This window comes from Xyrauchen texanus, chromosome 37, assembly GCF_025860055.1.
Source record: "Xyrauchen texanus isolate HMW12.3.18 chromosome 37, RBS_HiC_50CHRs, whole genome shotgun sequence".
NCBI classification, from domain to species: Eukaryota; Metazoa; Chordata; class Actinopteri; order Cypriniformes; family Catostomidae; genus Xyrauchen; species Xyrauchen texanus.
In genome coordinates, this window is record NC_068312.1 from 5,187,655 (window position 1) to 5,205,834 (window position 18,180).

Here is an 18,180-nt window from a genome sequence, read left to right on the forward strand (position 1 = left end):
AAAATGTATTGAACTCAACACCCAGCCCTAGATGCACCGATACCACTTTTTCTCTTCCGATATCGGAAATCTCAGCATCGGCCGATCCGATACCAGGGTAGTTTTTTTACATAATCAGTTTAGAATATCTGTACATTATTGTGTGGAACTAATTGGATGTGCTCTTTTAATATCCAAAGAAATACAAACCTCTAACTACCCATTATTTCAATATAAATGTATAGGTTATAAAGAACATTTTAATTGTTAACTAGTATACTAGATAATGTAGCAGCAAATTTAACAGTAATTTCAGTATAAGTCATCAGTAGAATAGGAGCTGTTTTTGTTTTTTTGGAAAATGTTTTCAACTTTTGTCTGGACTTTAAAGGATTCGGATCTCTTTATTCAGTTTAGCTGTAAGATATCAGCTCACTTTTCATTCACAAAGTTATTTAAGTTACCTAAATATTTTTAAAATTGGTAAAAAAATTATGATAATAATAATAATAATAATATATTATAATAGTAATATATCTCAATCGTGCACCTCTAACTTTTAAAACCTCACGCTTTTATTGTGACATTCTGAACTATCCAGGATGTCTTGTGTGTCTGTTTGTAGGTAAGTTCACAGTAGTTTAATTTGCTTCTTATTCAAATTCTGGTAATAATAATAAAAAAAGGCATCTCCAGTGACATTCTAAATGCATACTATAAGTGAACCGAACTTGAGTATCTACATCTGAGATGTTGTTCGTGAGTAGCCCTCAAATATTTTGCACCGCTTGTGCAAAATATACACAATAGCCGCAAGTGTGTGTAAACAGAGCGCCACCATTCACTGAGGAAGAGAGCTGTGCATGCATTTTATTTACTTCTAAAATGCAGCCTTTTGTGATTCACAGAACTATCTCTCGTCTTCATTTGGCTTTGAATAAGAACGAGTCATATTAACAACTTTAGTTGTGTTTTTATCGTTCTTTTATTTAATTTTTTGAGCTTGACAGGAATGAACATGACTAACACAGTATCGGATTTGGATCGGGCTCGTCGTACCGATACCTGATCCATCTAAAAGCTTCAGTATCGGATCGGATACCGATCCAGGTATCGGATCGGTGTATCCCTAGTAATGAAGACAAATTTATTAAAATGTAATCTAGGATGCTTTGCTATGCTATCAAATTGAAATAAGAGATGGGGACATCTACAGGGAGAGATTTTAACAGGTAGTTAAATTTTTGAATACAATTCATTTTAATAACATTAACCTTCCCAATCATAGATAAATGTAATGAAGCCCACCTGCCCGCATCGCTCAAAAATATTTTTATTAAGGGAACAAAATAATAAAAAAAAAAGGCCCAAATTCTTAATGTCCTGTTTGGGCCACTGGAAGGTGCCCGGCTGGAAAGCTGTTACTGGACAGTACGCTGTCAGAGCCAAAGCTTTGGATTTAGACCAATTGACTCTGTATTTTGAGAACTTAGAAAAGGAATGAATAATTCTATTGAGGCAAGGCATAGATCTAATGGGATCGGAGACAAATAATAAAATATAATCTGCATAAATCAATTGCTTATGCACCAAAATCTTAAAGAAGTATTCCATTCTACTATATCAAAAGCCTTTTCGGCGTTAAGTGAGATGGCCGCTACTGGAGTCTGATCATTCGCCACTGACCACATGATATTGATGAGATGCCTGATATGATCAGAATAGTGGTGAATAAACCCCACCTGATCTGAAGGAGTGGTGGCATAGTGGGCTAAAGTGCATAACTGTTAATAAGAAGGTCGCTGGTTCGATCCCCACAGCCACCACCATGGTGTCCTTGAGCCAGGCACTTAACTCCTGGTTGCTCCAGGGGGATTGTCGCTGTAATAAGGGCTCTGTAAGTCGCTTTGGATAAAAAGCGTCTGCCAAATGCATAAATGTAAATGATCTATATGCATAAGAGATGTCATAACTTCGCTTGATCGGTAAGCAGGATTTTTGACAATATTTTAACATCTAGCTGGATCAGGAAAATTGGATGGTAACTCTTACACTCGCTTGGATCTTTGTCCTTTTTAAGAATCAAACTGATCCGGGCTTGTGTCATGTTTGGCGGATGCTTTCCATTCTTTAATGATTCTGTATAAACTTCTAACAAACGTGGAGCCAGTTCTGTTGCATAATATCTAAACAATTATGTGCCAAAGCTGTCTGGCCCCAGAGCATACCTATTGGCAAGGCCTTAATTACCTCAGCAAGCTGCTCCAATTTTATCTCAGAATATTTTTTCAATTCGTCAATTTAGGGACTTCAAATGGTTCCAAAAAGTTTCTAATGTCTTCTTCAATAGACAAAGATGTGGAACTATAGAAATCAAGATAGAATTCTTTAAAAGCACTATTAATATCAATGGCTGAGTTAAATATTTCACCACCAGCAGATTTCACTGAGTGATCTCTCTGCTTTATATGAAAAAGCGTCCCTGCTTTATCCCCAGATTCAAAATATGACTCTCTTGCCCTGAGTAGCCAAAACTCCACCTTCCGTGACAAAATAGTATTATTTCTGTATTTCAATTGGGCAAATTCTCTGAGGTCATTCAGCTCTGCCTTGGCACTTTTAAGATTCGCTTCCAACTCCACGAGTTCCTCTCCTATGACTCCAGATAATCGATCCGATTCTCAACATCCGCCACTCTTGTAACCATCTCAGTGAATTTCATCTCTATCACAGGGATCGATCGACGTATTATAGCAAGATCCTCCAAGTCGTTATCGAACTACATCAGCATTGCTAACACGTTCATCAATTGATGCCAAATTTCCTTCACTTCACCATCCAAATTGATACCCGAGCTTGCGGCCAGCTGCTCAGCGGCTTCAGTTTGAACACGTAAGTGTCTTTTTAATATCTCCAGAGCCCGAAGATTTAGAATTCTTTGACTTATTGTCTTCAACAGTTAAGAATCAGGTTGTATCGAATCACACTGCTTTGACACAAAAAGTTTTAAAACAAGCGAAGTGCACAGAGCTCACTATTCACACGTTCGAACCTTGCATGGCGCCACATGACACAACTGATTCTATTCTTAACAATTTACTTGACGGGATCAATATATTATATCTAATCTAATCTATACTGGACCACTTATAATATGATCATGTCATAAAGCCTTTTGACTGTTTACACTATGCTGCTTTTGCATGACAGCACTTATACGAATAACTTTATTAGCTTCTGCTGTGCTAAAAGTGGGTGTTGTTTTTGTTATAATGCATTATACTCTTTAAGTATAGCTATGAATAGGGGAAGTCTTATAATGCATTATAATTGTAGTTATAATTATTTATGAGAAGATACATATTATTATTATCATGAAACATTATGAATGCAGTATAGTGCACGTATAATGCCTTTACAATGCATTATAAATATGGGCTTCATAGAAAATGTTACTGAAACTTTCATTCTTTTTGATTTTAAACAAAACAAATCTAAGTAATACCATGAATGCAATACTGTTAATTATAAATGTCAACAGTATGATAACCGTCTCTTTTTAAAACTGCGGTATACAGTGAAACCGTGGCACCGTTATGTAGCGGTCACTAGGCACCCTAGTGACCGCTGACTGCAGCCTATGTAATGACCATGTGTAAATATATTAGCTCTCCTTCAAAGTAAGCACCACCTAGCGAAAGTGCTGGGGGAACCCCAACATGCAGCTAGGCAGATGTCTTCAAGGGAAACACCATTAGACAATGCCCACAAAGAGGCCATGCCTCTTGTGGAGTGAGGTTTAACTCCCAATAGGGCTCTGTATGCCTTGCGAATCGCGTGTGAGCGCAATGACATCCACTTAATTGTGAAAGCCTTTGTTTGGAGGTGGCCAAAGATTTGAAGCAATCTGTGATGCAGAATAGGGTTGCAACTCCATGAGATTTAACCGTCTCAGAAAATATCATGGTTTCGCGGTATCACGGTGTTCGGTATTACACAATTACTATTATCAGTGAAAACAGAAGGGTTATTTTATTTATTTATTTTTGAGCAAACAGTTTATTATAATTTAAACTTGAAGTATGTACATAATTTTATTGAAGTATGTGTAAAAAAAAGTCTCCCTTTTGAAAATAAAATAAATAGAAAAAATAAGAAAGCTAACAGAATTATTATAAACAAGATAAAAAATATAACGTAACTATAACATGTTATATAACTAAAGCATGTTAGATTACATGTTAAATGAAAAATAACATCAGCTGTGTGAGCTTTTAAAGTAATATCTAATGATTATTAACAGTTAACATATACTGCTTCTGTCTGTAACTTTAAATCAGTGCTTCTCAACTGGTTTTCCTTCAGGACAGATTTTTACATTGGAAATGAAGTGTTGACCTGCTATAGATCAAACATAACCTGTATTTAATGATTAATCGGACTTTTTTTGCATTTTTTAACACAATCGGCATTGGCCAATATCCAATTATATCAAGCCGATTATTAGGCAGGCGCATCTGTGGGCAGCCTAGTGTTGTTGTGGAACACGTGTTCGATGCCCCTAGAGTCATTTTCCAGCAGAGTGAGCAGACCTCATCCAGTGCCAGGAAGGAGCTAAATTCCTTGGAGAAAACAGTAAGGATTACATTTGTATAACTTCTTTATATTTAATTAAAAACGTTTGATAGGTTACTGCCAACTTCGAGAAAAAAAACGTGACACGTGATGTTCGGCTACTTGATAGCGTAGTTGAAGTTGCATTATCACAGCAGAAGGGTTGCTATCATGTCACAATAAGTAAGCAAGAATTTTGCAATTACAGACAGTGAATCTGAGACTTTTATTTGTTCTGTTTGTGTGTCGTATATTTGAGAGGGTTGTCACTCAATGCAGAGAAATAAGTAATAAAAAAAGATACCAACACACTATAGGCTATTGAAGGACTGGCTTTGGTAAGCTCGGACGTTATCGGTTCTGCTGTCGGTACTGGAGAAATTAAGAAAATACATTTATTATTTCTATAAAGTAGAGGTCGACCGATATTGATTTTTTCAGACCGGGTGCCGATCTTTTGAAATCCGGGTCGGCCGATGGCCGATTAATGCAGCCGATTTATTTTGGCCGATATTTGGCCGATATGTGCTTGTTTTTAACCTCTTATTTGAACCTTTTATTTGTAAGATAAAATGTAACTTAAATAATTACTTAAGATAGACAAAATTTCTCAACACGTACATTTATTGAACACTTGACACTTAAATTAAAAATGTATAATGTAAAAACATATTGTATAAATAATGTATAACAAATATATTAAATAAACAAAGCAGGTGTTACGAACTGCTCCGAGACACGAAGGTTGAGATCCAAATGCAGCTTTAATTAAGGGGCAATCCAGACACGTAATCCAATATTCAGAGCATCCAAGAGAAGCACAGGCATAACTAGGGATGGGTATCGTTAAGGTTTTAATGGTATTACCATCTTACCGATACTGCTTATCGATCCGGTACTTCAACTGTATTCTTAACGGTTCTTTTTAAGATAAACGTTATATAGGCACAGTGATTTAATTTCAGGAAGGTCTACTAACATTACTGTTCAGGTGTGGTCTAAAAAGAAATCTAATAATCTAGTAATCAATTGTAAAATAACACTGCATTGTTTATCATAGATAGATTAATGCTTATTAATGCATAAGTTATTCATTCAAGAGCTGTAAGTGATTTTCTCTTTGCCTTTTGTTGTTTGATTCGCAGTAATGGCTCAATCGTAGGCATGTTTATTAGACAGCTTCCCCTTTAAGACCGAATTCAGATCTAATAGACTCCTGATGCAGCATATTTTCTCCCAACTGTTTCCATAACTACGTCCATTTAAGACATAAACTGTGTTTAAGTGAATCTCCAAGTCGGTCGTTTAGACATATTTTTGTGTATAGTTGATCGTTTAGATGCGCACATGAAACCCAAAGTAGTCTATACTTTGCTTGTCTCGTTGCTGTCTGTTTCGAGCGCTGCGCCTTGGGAACGGTATCTCTTGCGCTATTTTATTATTAAACGCGTCCCGCAGTTTAGCAACAGTAGCATTTTACAACAATCACCGATCGTGCTGATTCTGACGTTAAGTTTGAGTTTTAGGGAGAAATGTCAGTGCACCGCTGTGAAGGGAAGGATGTTGTGCTAGACAGAATGCGGCTTATGTATAAATATTCTTTTTATAATCTTTGGAAGGCGAAATCTAAAATAAAATCAGACTAATATCACAGATCTAAACCAGGCTACGTTTGAATGTTTAGTTCTGTCACTCATTTAGCTGGGCTGTGTTGTGCTCGCTGTGCGCGAGATCTCTCTCTCTCTCTCTCTCTCTCTCTCTCTCTCTCTCTCTCTCTCTCTCTCTGACTGCGAATAGCTAAATTGCATCTCAGACAAATGGTTTCATAGAATTATTATACATAGAAATGGCTGGCGAGATAAAATAACTTTCTCTTTATAGCAATAATACATGTATTTTCTTAATTTCTCCAGTACTGACAGCAGAACCGGTAACGTCCGAGCTTACCAAAGCCAGTCCTTCAATAGCATATAGCGCGTTGGTATCTTTTTTATTACTTATTTCTCTGCATTGAGTGACAACCCTCTCAAATGTAAGACACACAAACAGAACAAATAAAAGTCTCAGATTCACTGTCTGTAATTGCAAAATTCTTGCTTACTTATTGTGACATGATTGCAACCCTTCTGCTGTGATAATGCAACTTCAACTACGCTATCAATATCCAAAGTAGCCGAACGTCATGTTGCCTATCGCGGTTGTCGCGTTTTTTCTTGAAGGTGGCAGTAACATATCAAAAGTTTTTAATTAAATATAAATGAGTTATACAAATTTAATCCTTACTGTTTTCTCCAAGGAACTTAGCTCCTTCCTTATAGGCACTGGATGAGGTCTGCTCACTCTGCTGGAAAATGACTCTAGGGGCAGTGTGCGTCGAACACTTGTTCCACAACAACACTAGGCTGCCCACAGATGCGCCTGCCTAATAATCGGCTTGATATACTTGGAAATTGGCCGATGCCGATTATGTAAAAAATGCTAAAAATCGGCCGATTAATCGGTCGACCTCTACTATAAAGAAAAAGTTATTTTATCTCGCCAGCCATTTCTATGTATAATAATATGAAACCATTTTTCTGTGATGCAATTTAGCTATTCGCAGTCAGAGAGAGAGAGAGAGACAGATCTCGCTGACGCGGTGCCACAGCGAGCACAACATGAGCCCTGCATATTGAGTGACGACGGAGGACAGAACTAAACATTCAAACATAGCCTGGTTTAGATCTGTGATATTAGTCTGATTTTATTTTAGATTTCGCCTTCCAAAGATTATAAAAAGAATATTTATACATAAGCCGCATTCTGTCTAGCACAACATCCTTCCCTTCACAGCGGTGCACTGACATTTCTCCCTAAAACTCAAACTTAACATCAGAATCAGCACGATCGGTGATTGTTGTAAAATGCTACTGTTGCTAAATTGCGGGACTCGTTTAATAATAAAAAGAGCGCAAGAGATACCGTTCCCAAGGCGGCGCACGCTCCGAAACAGACCGCAAAGAGACAAGCAAAGTATAGGCTACTTTGGGTTTCAGCGTCTAAACGGTCAAATATACACAAAAATATGTCAAAATGACCGGCTTGGAGATTCACTTAAACACAGTTTATGTCTTAAGTGGATGTAGTTATGGAAATAGTTGGGAGAAAATATGCTGCATCAGGAGCCTATTATATCTGAACTCGGTCTTAAAGGGGAAGCTGTCTAATAAACATGCTGACGATTGAGCCATTACTGCGAATCAAACAACAAAAGGCAAATAGAAAATCACTTTCAGCTCTTGAATGAATAACTTCTGCATTAATAAGCATTGATCTATCTATGATAAACTATGCAGTGTTATTTTACAATTGATTACCTTCCTGAAATTAAATCACTGTTCCTATATAACGTTTATCTTTGTGTAATATATATATATATAACAAAAAGAACCGTTAAGAATACCTTTAAAGTACCGGATTGATAAGTAGTATCGGTAAGAGTAGTAATACCATTAAAACCTTAACCCCATCCCTAGTTATGCCTGTGCTTCTCTTGGATGCTCTGAATATTGGATTACGTGTCTGGATTGCCCCTTAATTAAAGCTGCATTTGGATCTCAACCTTCGTGTCTCGGAGCAGTTTGTAACACCTGCTTTGTTTATTTAATATATTTGTTATACATTATTTATACAATACGTTTTTACATTATACATTTTTAATTTAAGTCTACAAGTGCAGATTGGTCAAGTGTTCAATAAATGTATTTGCTGAGAAATTGTGTCTAAAGTAATTATTTGTGTTACATTTTATCTTTCAAATAAAAGGTTCAAATAAGAGGTTAAAAACAAGCACATATCGGCCAAATATCGGCCAAAACAAATCGGCAGCATTAATCCCGGATTTCAAAAGATCGGCATCAGCCTGAAAAAACCAATATCGGTCGACCTCTAATCCTGGGTCGCATTTCCTTTTATGTTGCATAGTTTTGTTTATGGATTTCCAGTACAAGGACATGCATCAAGTGACATTATTTTTGTTGTTGATGTCAACAACAAAATCTACATTTGTCCCCTTTTAAAAAATTGAAGAGCATATTTACATATATGAGCCCATTATTATCCAATTTGTTACCTAATATTACATATTTATACACATATTACACAGAAGGAAAGGCTCCTTATTACCATGGTCAGTGTGCTAGTCTTAAATAATAGTAGTAATAATAAATTAATGTATTTATGAAAAATAAATACTAGCTGAAACACATCTTGAAACTTTAACAAAAACTGCCACTGTTGATAGAAAATGAGGTATAATAGATTCTAATTTTAGATTATTTCAAATGAAACTGAAACATTTTGTCATTATATATAATGTAAAATCCTGAAGGTGATGTGTGTAATTATTAATATTTGTAACCATTTTGGTAAAGGGGCCCACATCGGGCTTTAAGTAGTGCATGGTGGGGCCACATTGTATATTACTTTTGAGATACAATGTTCTGCATTGATTTGGTTTTTGTATCTTTTAAGCCCAGAAATAGTTGTGTACTCAATTTTCTGAAGTGTATCTGTGACTAATGGGACTATTCTGGAATTGCCTAAAGTATTGTATTGCTCTACAAAGATAGATACTTTTCTATCAGGCATTAAAAAACCGAATAAAGGCTGATATTATAAATGTATTTTGCCATCTCTACTTCCGTTCATTTATTATTCAGTTTTAATAATAATACAAAAAATAAGAAATTTATAGAACTTTTAATGTTTGTCGCATATTCATCTCTGGCTTGCTTTTGCTTGTATGTCAATGATTACCCCTCCTTGTGTTAATGATCCCGAGATCTACTTTTATTTAATCACTAAGAAGGTTTACCTGCAAAATTAGTAGCACCAAACATCACAAGCAGCCTCAAGAACGGACAGAGTTGCCCTATAACACTTTTCCTTGAGCAGAATATTGCACTACAGATCGCTAAATTTGATCAAAGGAGAAAGCGAGACGTGCATGGTTGCCAGATTGCACAAAATAAGTATAACATTAGGCAGGATATTTCCAATTTGTGCGGAATATTTCCAATTTGCGCAAGTACAAATCTCAAGCTGGGGGTGTTTCGTCTCTTATCTGGCAACCCTGAGCATGTTAAACGCTTGTGGAGACGCGTTAGGTCCCAATGCAAGTTTACTGAAATATCCAATGAAAAATAAAAACGCTTTTACGATAAATGAGCTGTGGGCCGTATGTTGCCATGTGTGCTTTAGCTGTTTGTGAGATTATCATTAAATCTGCGTCGGCAGTCCTAAATAGTCTATCACTTGGGCGGCCGCCGAAATATTTTCAATGGGAGAACCATGGCATTGTTCTTTCCCTGCTGTCCGCAACCCAGTCCGAATAGACCAGTTGAGAAACACTGCTTTAACTCACACACAAACTCATGTCAGACCCCTTCTCCTTGCTTCTCTCAGACATTTTCTCTGCTGCTCGCGCGTGCGTGTCGCAAGTTGATGAGTCTGACAGGCAGACAAGGAATAAAGGAGATGCACACGCGCACATGAGATTCTCCGTCCGGTTGCATTTTTTCTCAATACCGTAGATAAGTAAATGTACATGGTATGATCACCGTCAATTTTCAAACCATGGTATACCGTGAAACCGGTATACCGCTGCAACCCTAATGCAGACAATGAGCTGATTTGAATGTCTTTATTTGTCTCGTACTTTCAACAAATACACACAGTGCCCTTAAGGCAGGGGTCTCAAACTCAACTTACCTGGGGGCCGGTGGAGGTAGAGTCTGGGTCAGGCTGGGCCACATCAAGTATTCCACAAAAAAAATATTAAAGTATTCCAAAAAAGGAGCACAACTGATCCAATCTTCTCAATCTTTATTATTAACGTTTCTTCTGAACTGTTCCTCTGAATTTGAACATTCCTTTCTGAACATGAATGGTTCTTCATGAGCTGTCCTTCTGAACATGAACGGTTCTTCAGAACATAGGCTTCTCTTGCCTACTCCTTGCTGCCAGAGACCTGGCAGCGCTTCCTCTCACACAGCTGAGACACATTTGGCTTGAAGGAGGAAACAGTTGAAACCCTCAGTGTGGCTTGAAGATGCTCATCAGTAAGTCTGGACCTGTACTTTGACTTATTGAAGTTCATGGTGGAGAATAGCTTTTCACATAGATATGTGCTCCCAAAAAGGCACATGGTTCGCTTGAACATTCTGGAGAGCTCAGGGAAGGTGGGTGGCAATTCTCTCAAAAAATGTCCAAGCTTGTCTGCGTTTCCACTCACCTCCCTGAACTTGGCTTTGAGTTCAGAATTGCACTGCAGGTCAATGAGCTCCATTTGAAGTACAGGAGGACTATCTTGCACATCGAAGGAGAAGGGGTCAACTTTTCAAAAATTTGAAAAGTGTCTCTGTGTGTCTTGAAGTCTGCAAACCTGCGATCAAATTCTTCTTGTAGCTTCATAATGGCATCAGCATACTTCTCACCACTGAATGGTGTGCCCACATCCACAAGTGCCTTGCATGCTGGAAAATGGCAGAGGTTTGTCTGAGAGAGCTGGGCTTTCCATAACACAAGTTTTGAGGAGAATGCCCTCACATTGTCATAGACAGCACTGACAAGCTGCCCCTGGCCTTGTAACTTCTTGTTCAGTACATTCAGCTCCTGTGTGATGTCAACAAGAAAAGTTAAGTCCATGAGCCATTTGGGGTCACTTAACACAGGAAAAGCCATCCCATCCTTCTCCATGAAGGCTTTCACTTCTGCTCTCAACTCAAAAAACCTCTTCAAGACGTTTCCCCTACTGAGCCAACGTACCTCTGTGAAGTAGAGCACATCCTCTTATTCTGACTCTATTTCCTCCAAAAAGGCGCGGAACTGCCGGTGCTTTAATCCCCTAGCTCTGATATGATTGATGCATTTCACAACAACAGACATCACATTGTCAAACCTCAGGCATTTGCCGCAAAGAGCCTGCTGATGGATAATGCAGTGCAGAGCAATGGCCTCCTCCACATTCTCCTCTTCCAGTTTCCTTTGAACAAGTGCTACCAGTCCATTTTTCCTTCCTGTCATTGATGGCGCACCGTCGGTTGTTATTCCAGTAAACCTCTTCCATGGCAAACCTGCATCCTCAATAGCACCACACAGCTGTCGGAATATCTCCTGAGCGGTGGTCTGACCATGCATTGGAATCACAGCGAGCAACTTCTCGATCACTTCAAAATTGTCGTCAACACCACGGACATATATTGCGAGCTGCGCGGTGTCAGTGTTGTCCGTGCTCTCATCGAGCGACTGAGTATGCACAAAAACGTTTGGCTTTCTCACGCAGCTGATCATAAATGTTTTCTGAAAGGTCAGAAATGCGCTCTGCCACTGTGTTAGCTGAAAGGCTGATGTTGCTAAACTGACCCTTCTTTTCTGGACAGACTTTACTTGCAGCTAGTAACATGCACTTTTTGATTAACTCGCCTTCCTTGAACGGCTTACCGGCCTTCGCAATCATCTCATTCACCACGTAGCTAGCTTCGACGGCTGCTTCATTCTCTTTCTTTGCTTTCTTGAATAAATCTTGTTGCCTCAATAGACATTTTTTAAGATTGGCGACCCGGTTCTTTCTCTCATCTCCATGGTATTTTGTATACTCCTCAGCATGTCTAGTTAAGTAATGACGTCGGATGTTATATTCCTTGTACACCGCAACTTTCTCTGTGCATATGAGACACGTAGGGGTTCCCCTGTGCTCGACAAAAAAATATTCCGTCTCCCACTTTTCCTGAAATTGCCTGTGCTCTTCGCCAACCTTTCTCTTCACGGCACGTTTTGAGAGAGACATGACTGGAACTGGGTGATGGCATATATTTTCTGTCCACTTCTGACTAATGTGACTAATGTGGACTTCCCCAGTATGTTTGTACTTCGCGGTGGTCTATGACAACTATTGACAACAAACCCGCCGTAAGCTGTCACAAGACTATCTGTGGTAGCCCATAAGGGATATAAAAAAAATTAAAAAAACGCGGCACACGCAACGACAGGCCGCACTAACATTAAACTTTAATGTCAAGTAGGGGGCCACAAAATATCACCCCGCGGGCCATGGCCGTGAGTTTGAGACCACTGCCTTAAGGGATCCAAGAGCTCTATTGACTCTGGCCATTCTGGCCCAACCTGACAGTGTATCTACTTGAGTGCTGCGCACATCTGATAGAACGTGTGCATTTTTCAAATGGTTAATGGAGCTAGACAGCAGCGTGATAACACAAGACACAAGAATGATGAGGCAACTTCTATCTAAGCCAGCCGCAGTCTCATCAGCAGTAGTGCCAGCGGAGTGACCACTTTTGCGGAGGCCATGTGGCTCAGGGCCAGTTGAAAAAGCTAAAACCAAAATGCTTTTCCCAACTTGAATGTGGTCAAATACCTGAGAGTGGATGTATCATATTCCTCTGTAAGGCACTCCAGTATATAGACGAGATTCATACCCATGAATCAAAGACCAGTTGACTTAGTGTCCCAATTGCTCCAAATTTGCAAATAACAGGTCTCTGAGTTTGCAAGCTTGTTCCTCTGACTGTGCTAAGAGCAACCAGTTGTCGAGGTAATTTATAACTTGCACACTGAGACATTTCTTGAATGTGCAAGGAGCTATGGATAAGCCAAAGGTTAGGACTTTGAACTGGTAAGCAGTCCACTTGAAGGCGAATCTCAAGAATGGCCTGTAATGAGGGACTATGTGCACATGAAAGGTCGATTGACTTGAACCAGTCCATAAGGCTAACATGAGACTGAATTTGATTCGGATTAATCATTTTGAACTGAAACTTTCAAGTACCCAGTTCAAGTGCCATAGTCCACTGTCTTTTTTTTTGGCGACTTGAAAATCTGTGGGCATCTTCCGTCGATATCGAGTTTTGTGAGCAGACTTAATATCTCTGAATGGAGAACCAGCATGTGAAAAATGACACCGGCTGAGAAACTCTGGGCTTCTGCTTCAACTTTCAGAAAGAAACCAGCATCACCACTTGTGCAACTGTACGGATAACAGCGCTCGTGCATGCCAGACAGGAGAAAATATGCTTGTTAAGCAAACTCTTTTTACGATTGTCCTTATACAAATACGCTAAACACAATCAGACTCTAGCGCTTGTGTTACATGCTACAGAAAATTCCAATATAATTTCAGTCATTCGAAGGATACTTTTTTTGAGGCCCACAGGCTGTAGAATAATCCGGTTGCCACAGGGATTAAACTCTGATCCATTTGCTGTTAAGAGTGCAGGTCTTGACAGCGAGTCAAGACCTGCACTCTTAACTCAAAAATCCAGTTCATGTGCAGAGTACGAGAGAGACATTTCGTTACCCTGAAGGAGAAATTCAGAGGAGATGGATCACAATGCATCTTAGGTGCATTTACACCTGACTTTTAATGTGGGCAAGTGGAGTCCGATAGCAGTCTGTTCACCGCAAAAGCATATTAATGCAAGGTGTAAATGGGGCCTTAGCTTCAGGTTATTACTAAATGGAGGATTGCATAAGTATCCATTTATAGTCACTTTGGATTAAATCATCAGCAACATTACTAATTGGTAATTAAATGGGGGTGGTGTGGTGTTGTGGTTGAAGATCTGATAATTTAAAGGTTGTTGGTTTAATCTCCACTTGAATGAAATGACTCATAACCATCAACAAAACCATTACCACTGTCTTTACTACCAATTACTAATGAGCAATTACATGACAATTGGTTCTGTTTGCAAACCTTATTCACTGTGTCCGTTACTAACAGCATTTAATTTGATTAGTTAACACAAGTGTCTTTTATTTGTCATGTTTAGTGAACAAATCGAAATGTTAAGGGAACAATCGAAAAAATTCCACAAAGTCTGAATTTGATTTTTTTTTTAGCTTTTTGTCAATGTCTGTTAGCTTTGAGGTGTTCTGTGCTAGAGTATTCTAACAAATCGACAAAATTAACTTTTAGTAGATTTAAGTGTTTAAAATGTAGTCTTTAATCCGAATGGCTGTCCTTGACAGTTGTTTTGCCCTTCTGTCCATTTGATCTGTGAAGGGAATGTTAGCAACCTAATGCAATTCCTTTAAATAGAGTATCATAAAATGTACAGGTACTGTATTTAGCCTAGTATTTTTAAATTTGGATATTAAAAACATTAAGCTCTTTGTGTAGTAACGGTGCAGTATCAGAAATTAACTACCATTAAGAAGCAATATTTGCCCTCTGCATTTCGTTCTCAGGGGCATTTTTACCTTTTTAACTGCATGAAAATATACTGTGTGTGTCTTCCGTTTTAGGTTAAATACATTCATTTAACCAGTTCATTATTAACATTAACAAGGGATAAAATGCATAACTGAATATTCATCAATGCTAATTCAAGTCTGGAGAATTATGCATCATCAATGCCGTTGTTTGTGCTAAATTGTAGGTAGAGCTGTGGGTAGCTTGTTCCAGCTGCCAGCATGTCTGGCACTGCCACAGTGCTACAGCAGTTTGTGAGCGGCCTCAAGAGTCGCAATGAAGACACACGTGCCAAAGCTGCCAAAGAACTCCAGCACTATGTCACCACTGAACTCAGAGAGGTAAACTATACTACTTTAAATTATTTACACTATTACATTTCATCAGAACATTTCCACAACACTTAAAACCATTCCTTTGCTAAATATATACATGTACTGCCTATATAGCATGCTGTCGATTACCAAAGACAATCATTTCAACTTAATATGTTTAAAATGAACAAGGATACCAGGAAGAGACTAACACAACTGTATGTGCATAACCACACGTCTTTGTTGATGTATTGCAAACTCTACTAACAGAATGTTCATCCACCTAAAAAAGTATTCTTAAAAAAGACAATGGAGACAATTTTACAATTAAATAACAAATATTTTTTGTTGAATAAGTCATAAGTGCTTAAGTATCAATACAAGCTGCACATTTCTGCTTTTAAACCTCCCAGAAGGTGGCCCATAAACTACCGTTGTAAGTGCATTAGTGTGATTGCATCCCTCAGTCTGTAGAAGTCCACCTGGAAATGAGTAGAAATGATTGTCTGTGGTAATCATCATCAAGACACAAAATAAAAACAACAACAACAACAACAACATTAGGTTAAAATAAAAAGAACAACAACATTAGGTTAAAAATAAAAACAACAGAATATTCCTGTTTTAATGTTTTTTTGTGTATTTTTTGCTTCTGATTCAAGCTGAGCCAAGATGAAGCCACTACATTTTATGATGAACTAAACCACCATATATTTGAGCTGGTTTCCAGCTCAGATGTGAATGAGAAGAAAGGCGGTATCCTTGCTATAGGTGAGTCTGAACCATCATCTGCTGCAGTGGTTCTCGATTTTCTTTGGTCACGCCCCCTTTGAAACAAGAAAACCTTTTTTAATAAAATGTCTGACTTTTTTTTTTTTTTTTTCTTGCCCATTCGTATTTCATATCTAATATTTAATGTATCCTAAATACACACAATTAAATGATAGTTTCACACTTTTTGCATAATTTTACAAAATTACAGCTTTATTGGATATTACAGCTTCTCACGAGTTACATTTCCCTGGATTTTAAACTTGAACTAAAATATGTTTTTACATTTTAAGTAAACAAGTGAATTAAGGGGCTAAATTGTTTGGTGTTGTGAATGCCACAACTTTGGCACAATTAAATCAGTTTTTTTTATAAAAATATAATAATTTTCCCATAGTAAATATTGAAATGCTTTTTGTTTAAATTTCACTTATTTTGTTGTCATCATAGTTTAAAACAGATAATAATTTGTATTTTTATGGATAATTGTTTTTACATTTTAATATTGAAAGTCTGGGTCTGGGACAAGATAAAATAAAAGGCATTTGAAAAGTAGCAAAAACAAAAGATAATGGATAGTGGAAAAAAAATCCTATTTAGTTTTAATTTGACCCTAATAATAATTATATATATAAAAAAAAAGAGTTCTATTAGTTTTAATGAAAACCATTTGGACGGTGAAGTGAAGTGGAGTAGACAAATGGCTATATTAGCTAGCTGCTGAGCAGAATTCATCACATCATGACAACTACATGTTTAGGTTTGCAATGCATAAAAACAACTGTAATTGTTTAAGAAATAAAAGATGTAGTAACAATGCAACATCACATGCTAACTAGTCTTACTGTTTAGCCCTACCATGCAAATATTTTGTCACTGGGGTATTTTGAGGTAACACAAAGTATTTTGTTTAAAGTGTTTAGGCAGTCATTGTGTGATGATTGTCTCTCCAGTGAGTTTGATTGGCGTTGAAGGGGGCAATGCCACCAGGATCAGCCGCTTTGCCAACTACCTGCGTAACCTGCTGCCTTCCAGTGACTCTGTTGTCATGGAGATGGCCTCTAAAGCCATGGGTCACCTGTCAATGGCAGGAGACACTTTCACAGCAGAGTATGTTGAGTTCGAGGTGAAGAGAGCTCTGGAGTGGCTGGGAGCAGACAGGAATGAGGGCAGACGGCACGCTGCGGTATGTAGAAACTCATCTGCTTCAGTTGTAAGGTAGACATGAAGAATTGGACGCTAACGCTCGAACATACTCTGTGCAAGTATGCGATAAGTCTGATGTTTAGTCTGATGTAACCTGACGTGATTTGTCACTGTTTTCTCATTGCAGGTTCTGGTTCTGCGGGAGCTGGCTGTCAGTGCGCCTACATTCTTCTTCCAGCAGGTGCAGCCATTTTTTGACAACATCTTCTTTGCGGTGTGGGACTCGAAGCAGGCGATCCGGGAGGGTGCGGTGTCTGCACTCAGAGCCTGTCTGATACTCACCACACAGAGAGAGACCAAAGAGATGCAGAAACCTCAATGGTATAAGGTCAGCGTCAGCACACGTCTACATGTTGCTTTTAAAAGCCGTCTACATGTTGCCTTTTAATAAATGTAATGTCTCTAACTGTACCCTTTGTCCATAGTTAGCATTGTGGGTAATTCTTAGAAGTGTTTTTTTATTATTTTTCTTTTTTATATAATGAACAGCAAACTTTTGAGGAAGCTGAGAAGGGTTTTGATGAGACTCTGGCTAAAGAGAAGGGCATGAACAAAGACGATCGGGTGCATGGAGCTCTGCTGATTCTTAATGAACTTGTGCGAATAAGCAGCATGGAGGGAGAGGTATGACGGTCCAAATGCCAAAGACTGCATGAAACGCCGTACTAAATAATACTAATTAACTGTTTGCTTTTCGTTCTTTTGTGTGTGCGTTCGTTCGTTATTGTCCATTTTTTTTTTTTCTATTATTTGTTTTTTTTGCTTGTTATTTACTTTTGCTTTTTGTTTTTTAGGGATGAGCCGATTAGAATTTTTTTGGCCAATATCGATTTTAACCCAAAAAAACCAACAACATTTGTTTTTAAAAATAAAAATAATTTCCATTGAACATGGATTGGATCTGTTTAAAACATGACTGACCAGAATATTAAAGAGAGCCACAAGGAAAGATGAACGAAATATAAAAAGATTTCTAAAACATTTTTGTATTTTTGTTTGCGGTTCAAAACAACAGGACTCACATTTTACATCTTTCTTTCTTAC

The 18,180-nt window shown here is 38.0% G+C and overlaps 1 protein-coding gene across 1 annotated transcript in view; it reads left to right on the forward strand.

Moving 5' to 3' along the window:
- mtor (mechanistic target of rapamycin kinase) overlaps nucleotides 1–18,180 on the forward strand; it is a 270,641-nt gene that overhangs the window by 11,596 nt on the left and 240,865 nt on the right. Inside the window, exons 2-6 of the mRNA XM_052108415.1 lie at nucleotides 15,033–15,186; nucleotides 15,822–15,930; nucleotides 16,884–17,116; nucleotides 17,264–17,464; nucleotides 17,626–17,760. Of these exons, the coding sequence (XP_051964375.1) occupies nucleotides 15,067–15,186; nucleotides 15,822–15,930; nucleotides 16,884–17,116; nucleotides 17,264–17,464; nucleotides 17,626–17,760 (798 nt within the window). The 5' untranslated portion in view covers nucleotides 15,033–15,066. The remainder of the gene's footprint in view (nucleotides 1–15,032; nucleotides 15,187–15,821; nucleotides 15,931–16,883; nucleotides 17,117–17,263; nucleotides 17,465–17,625; nucleotides 17,761–18,180) is intronic.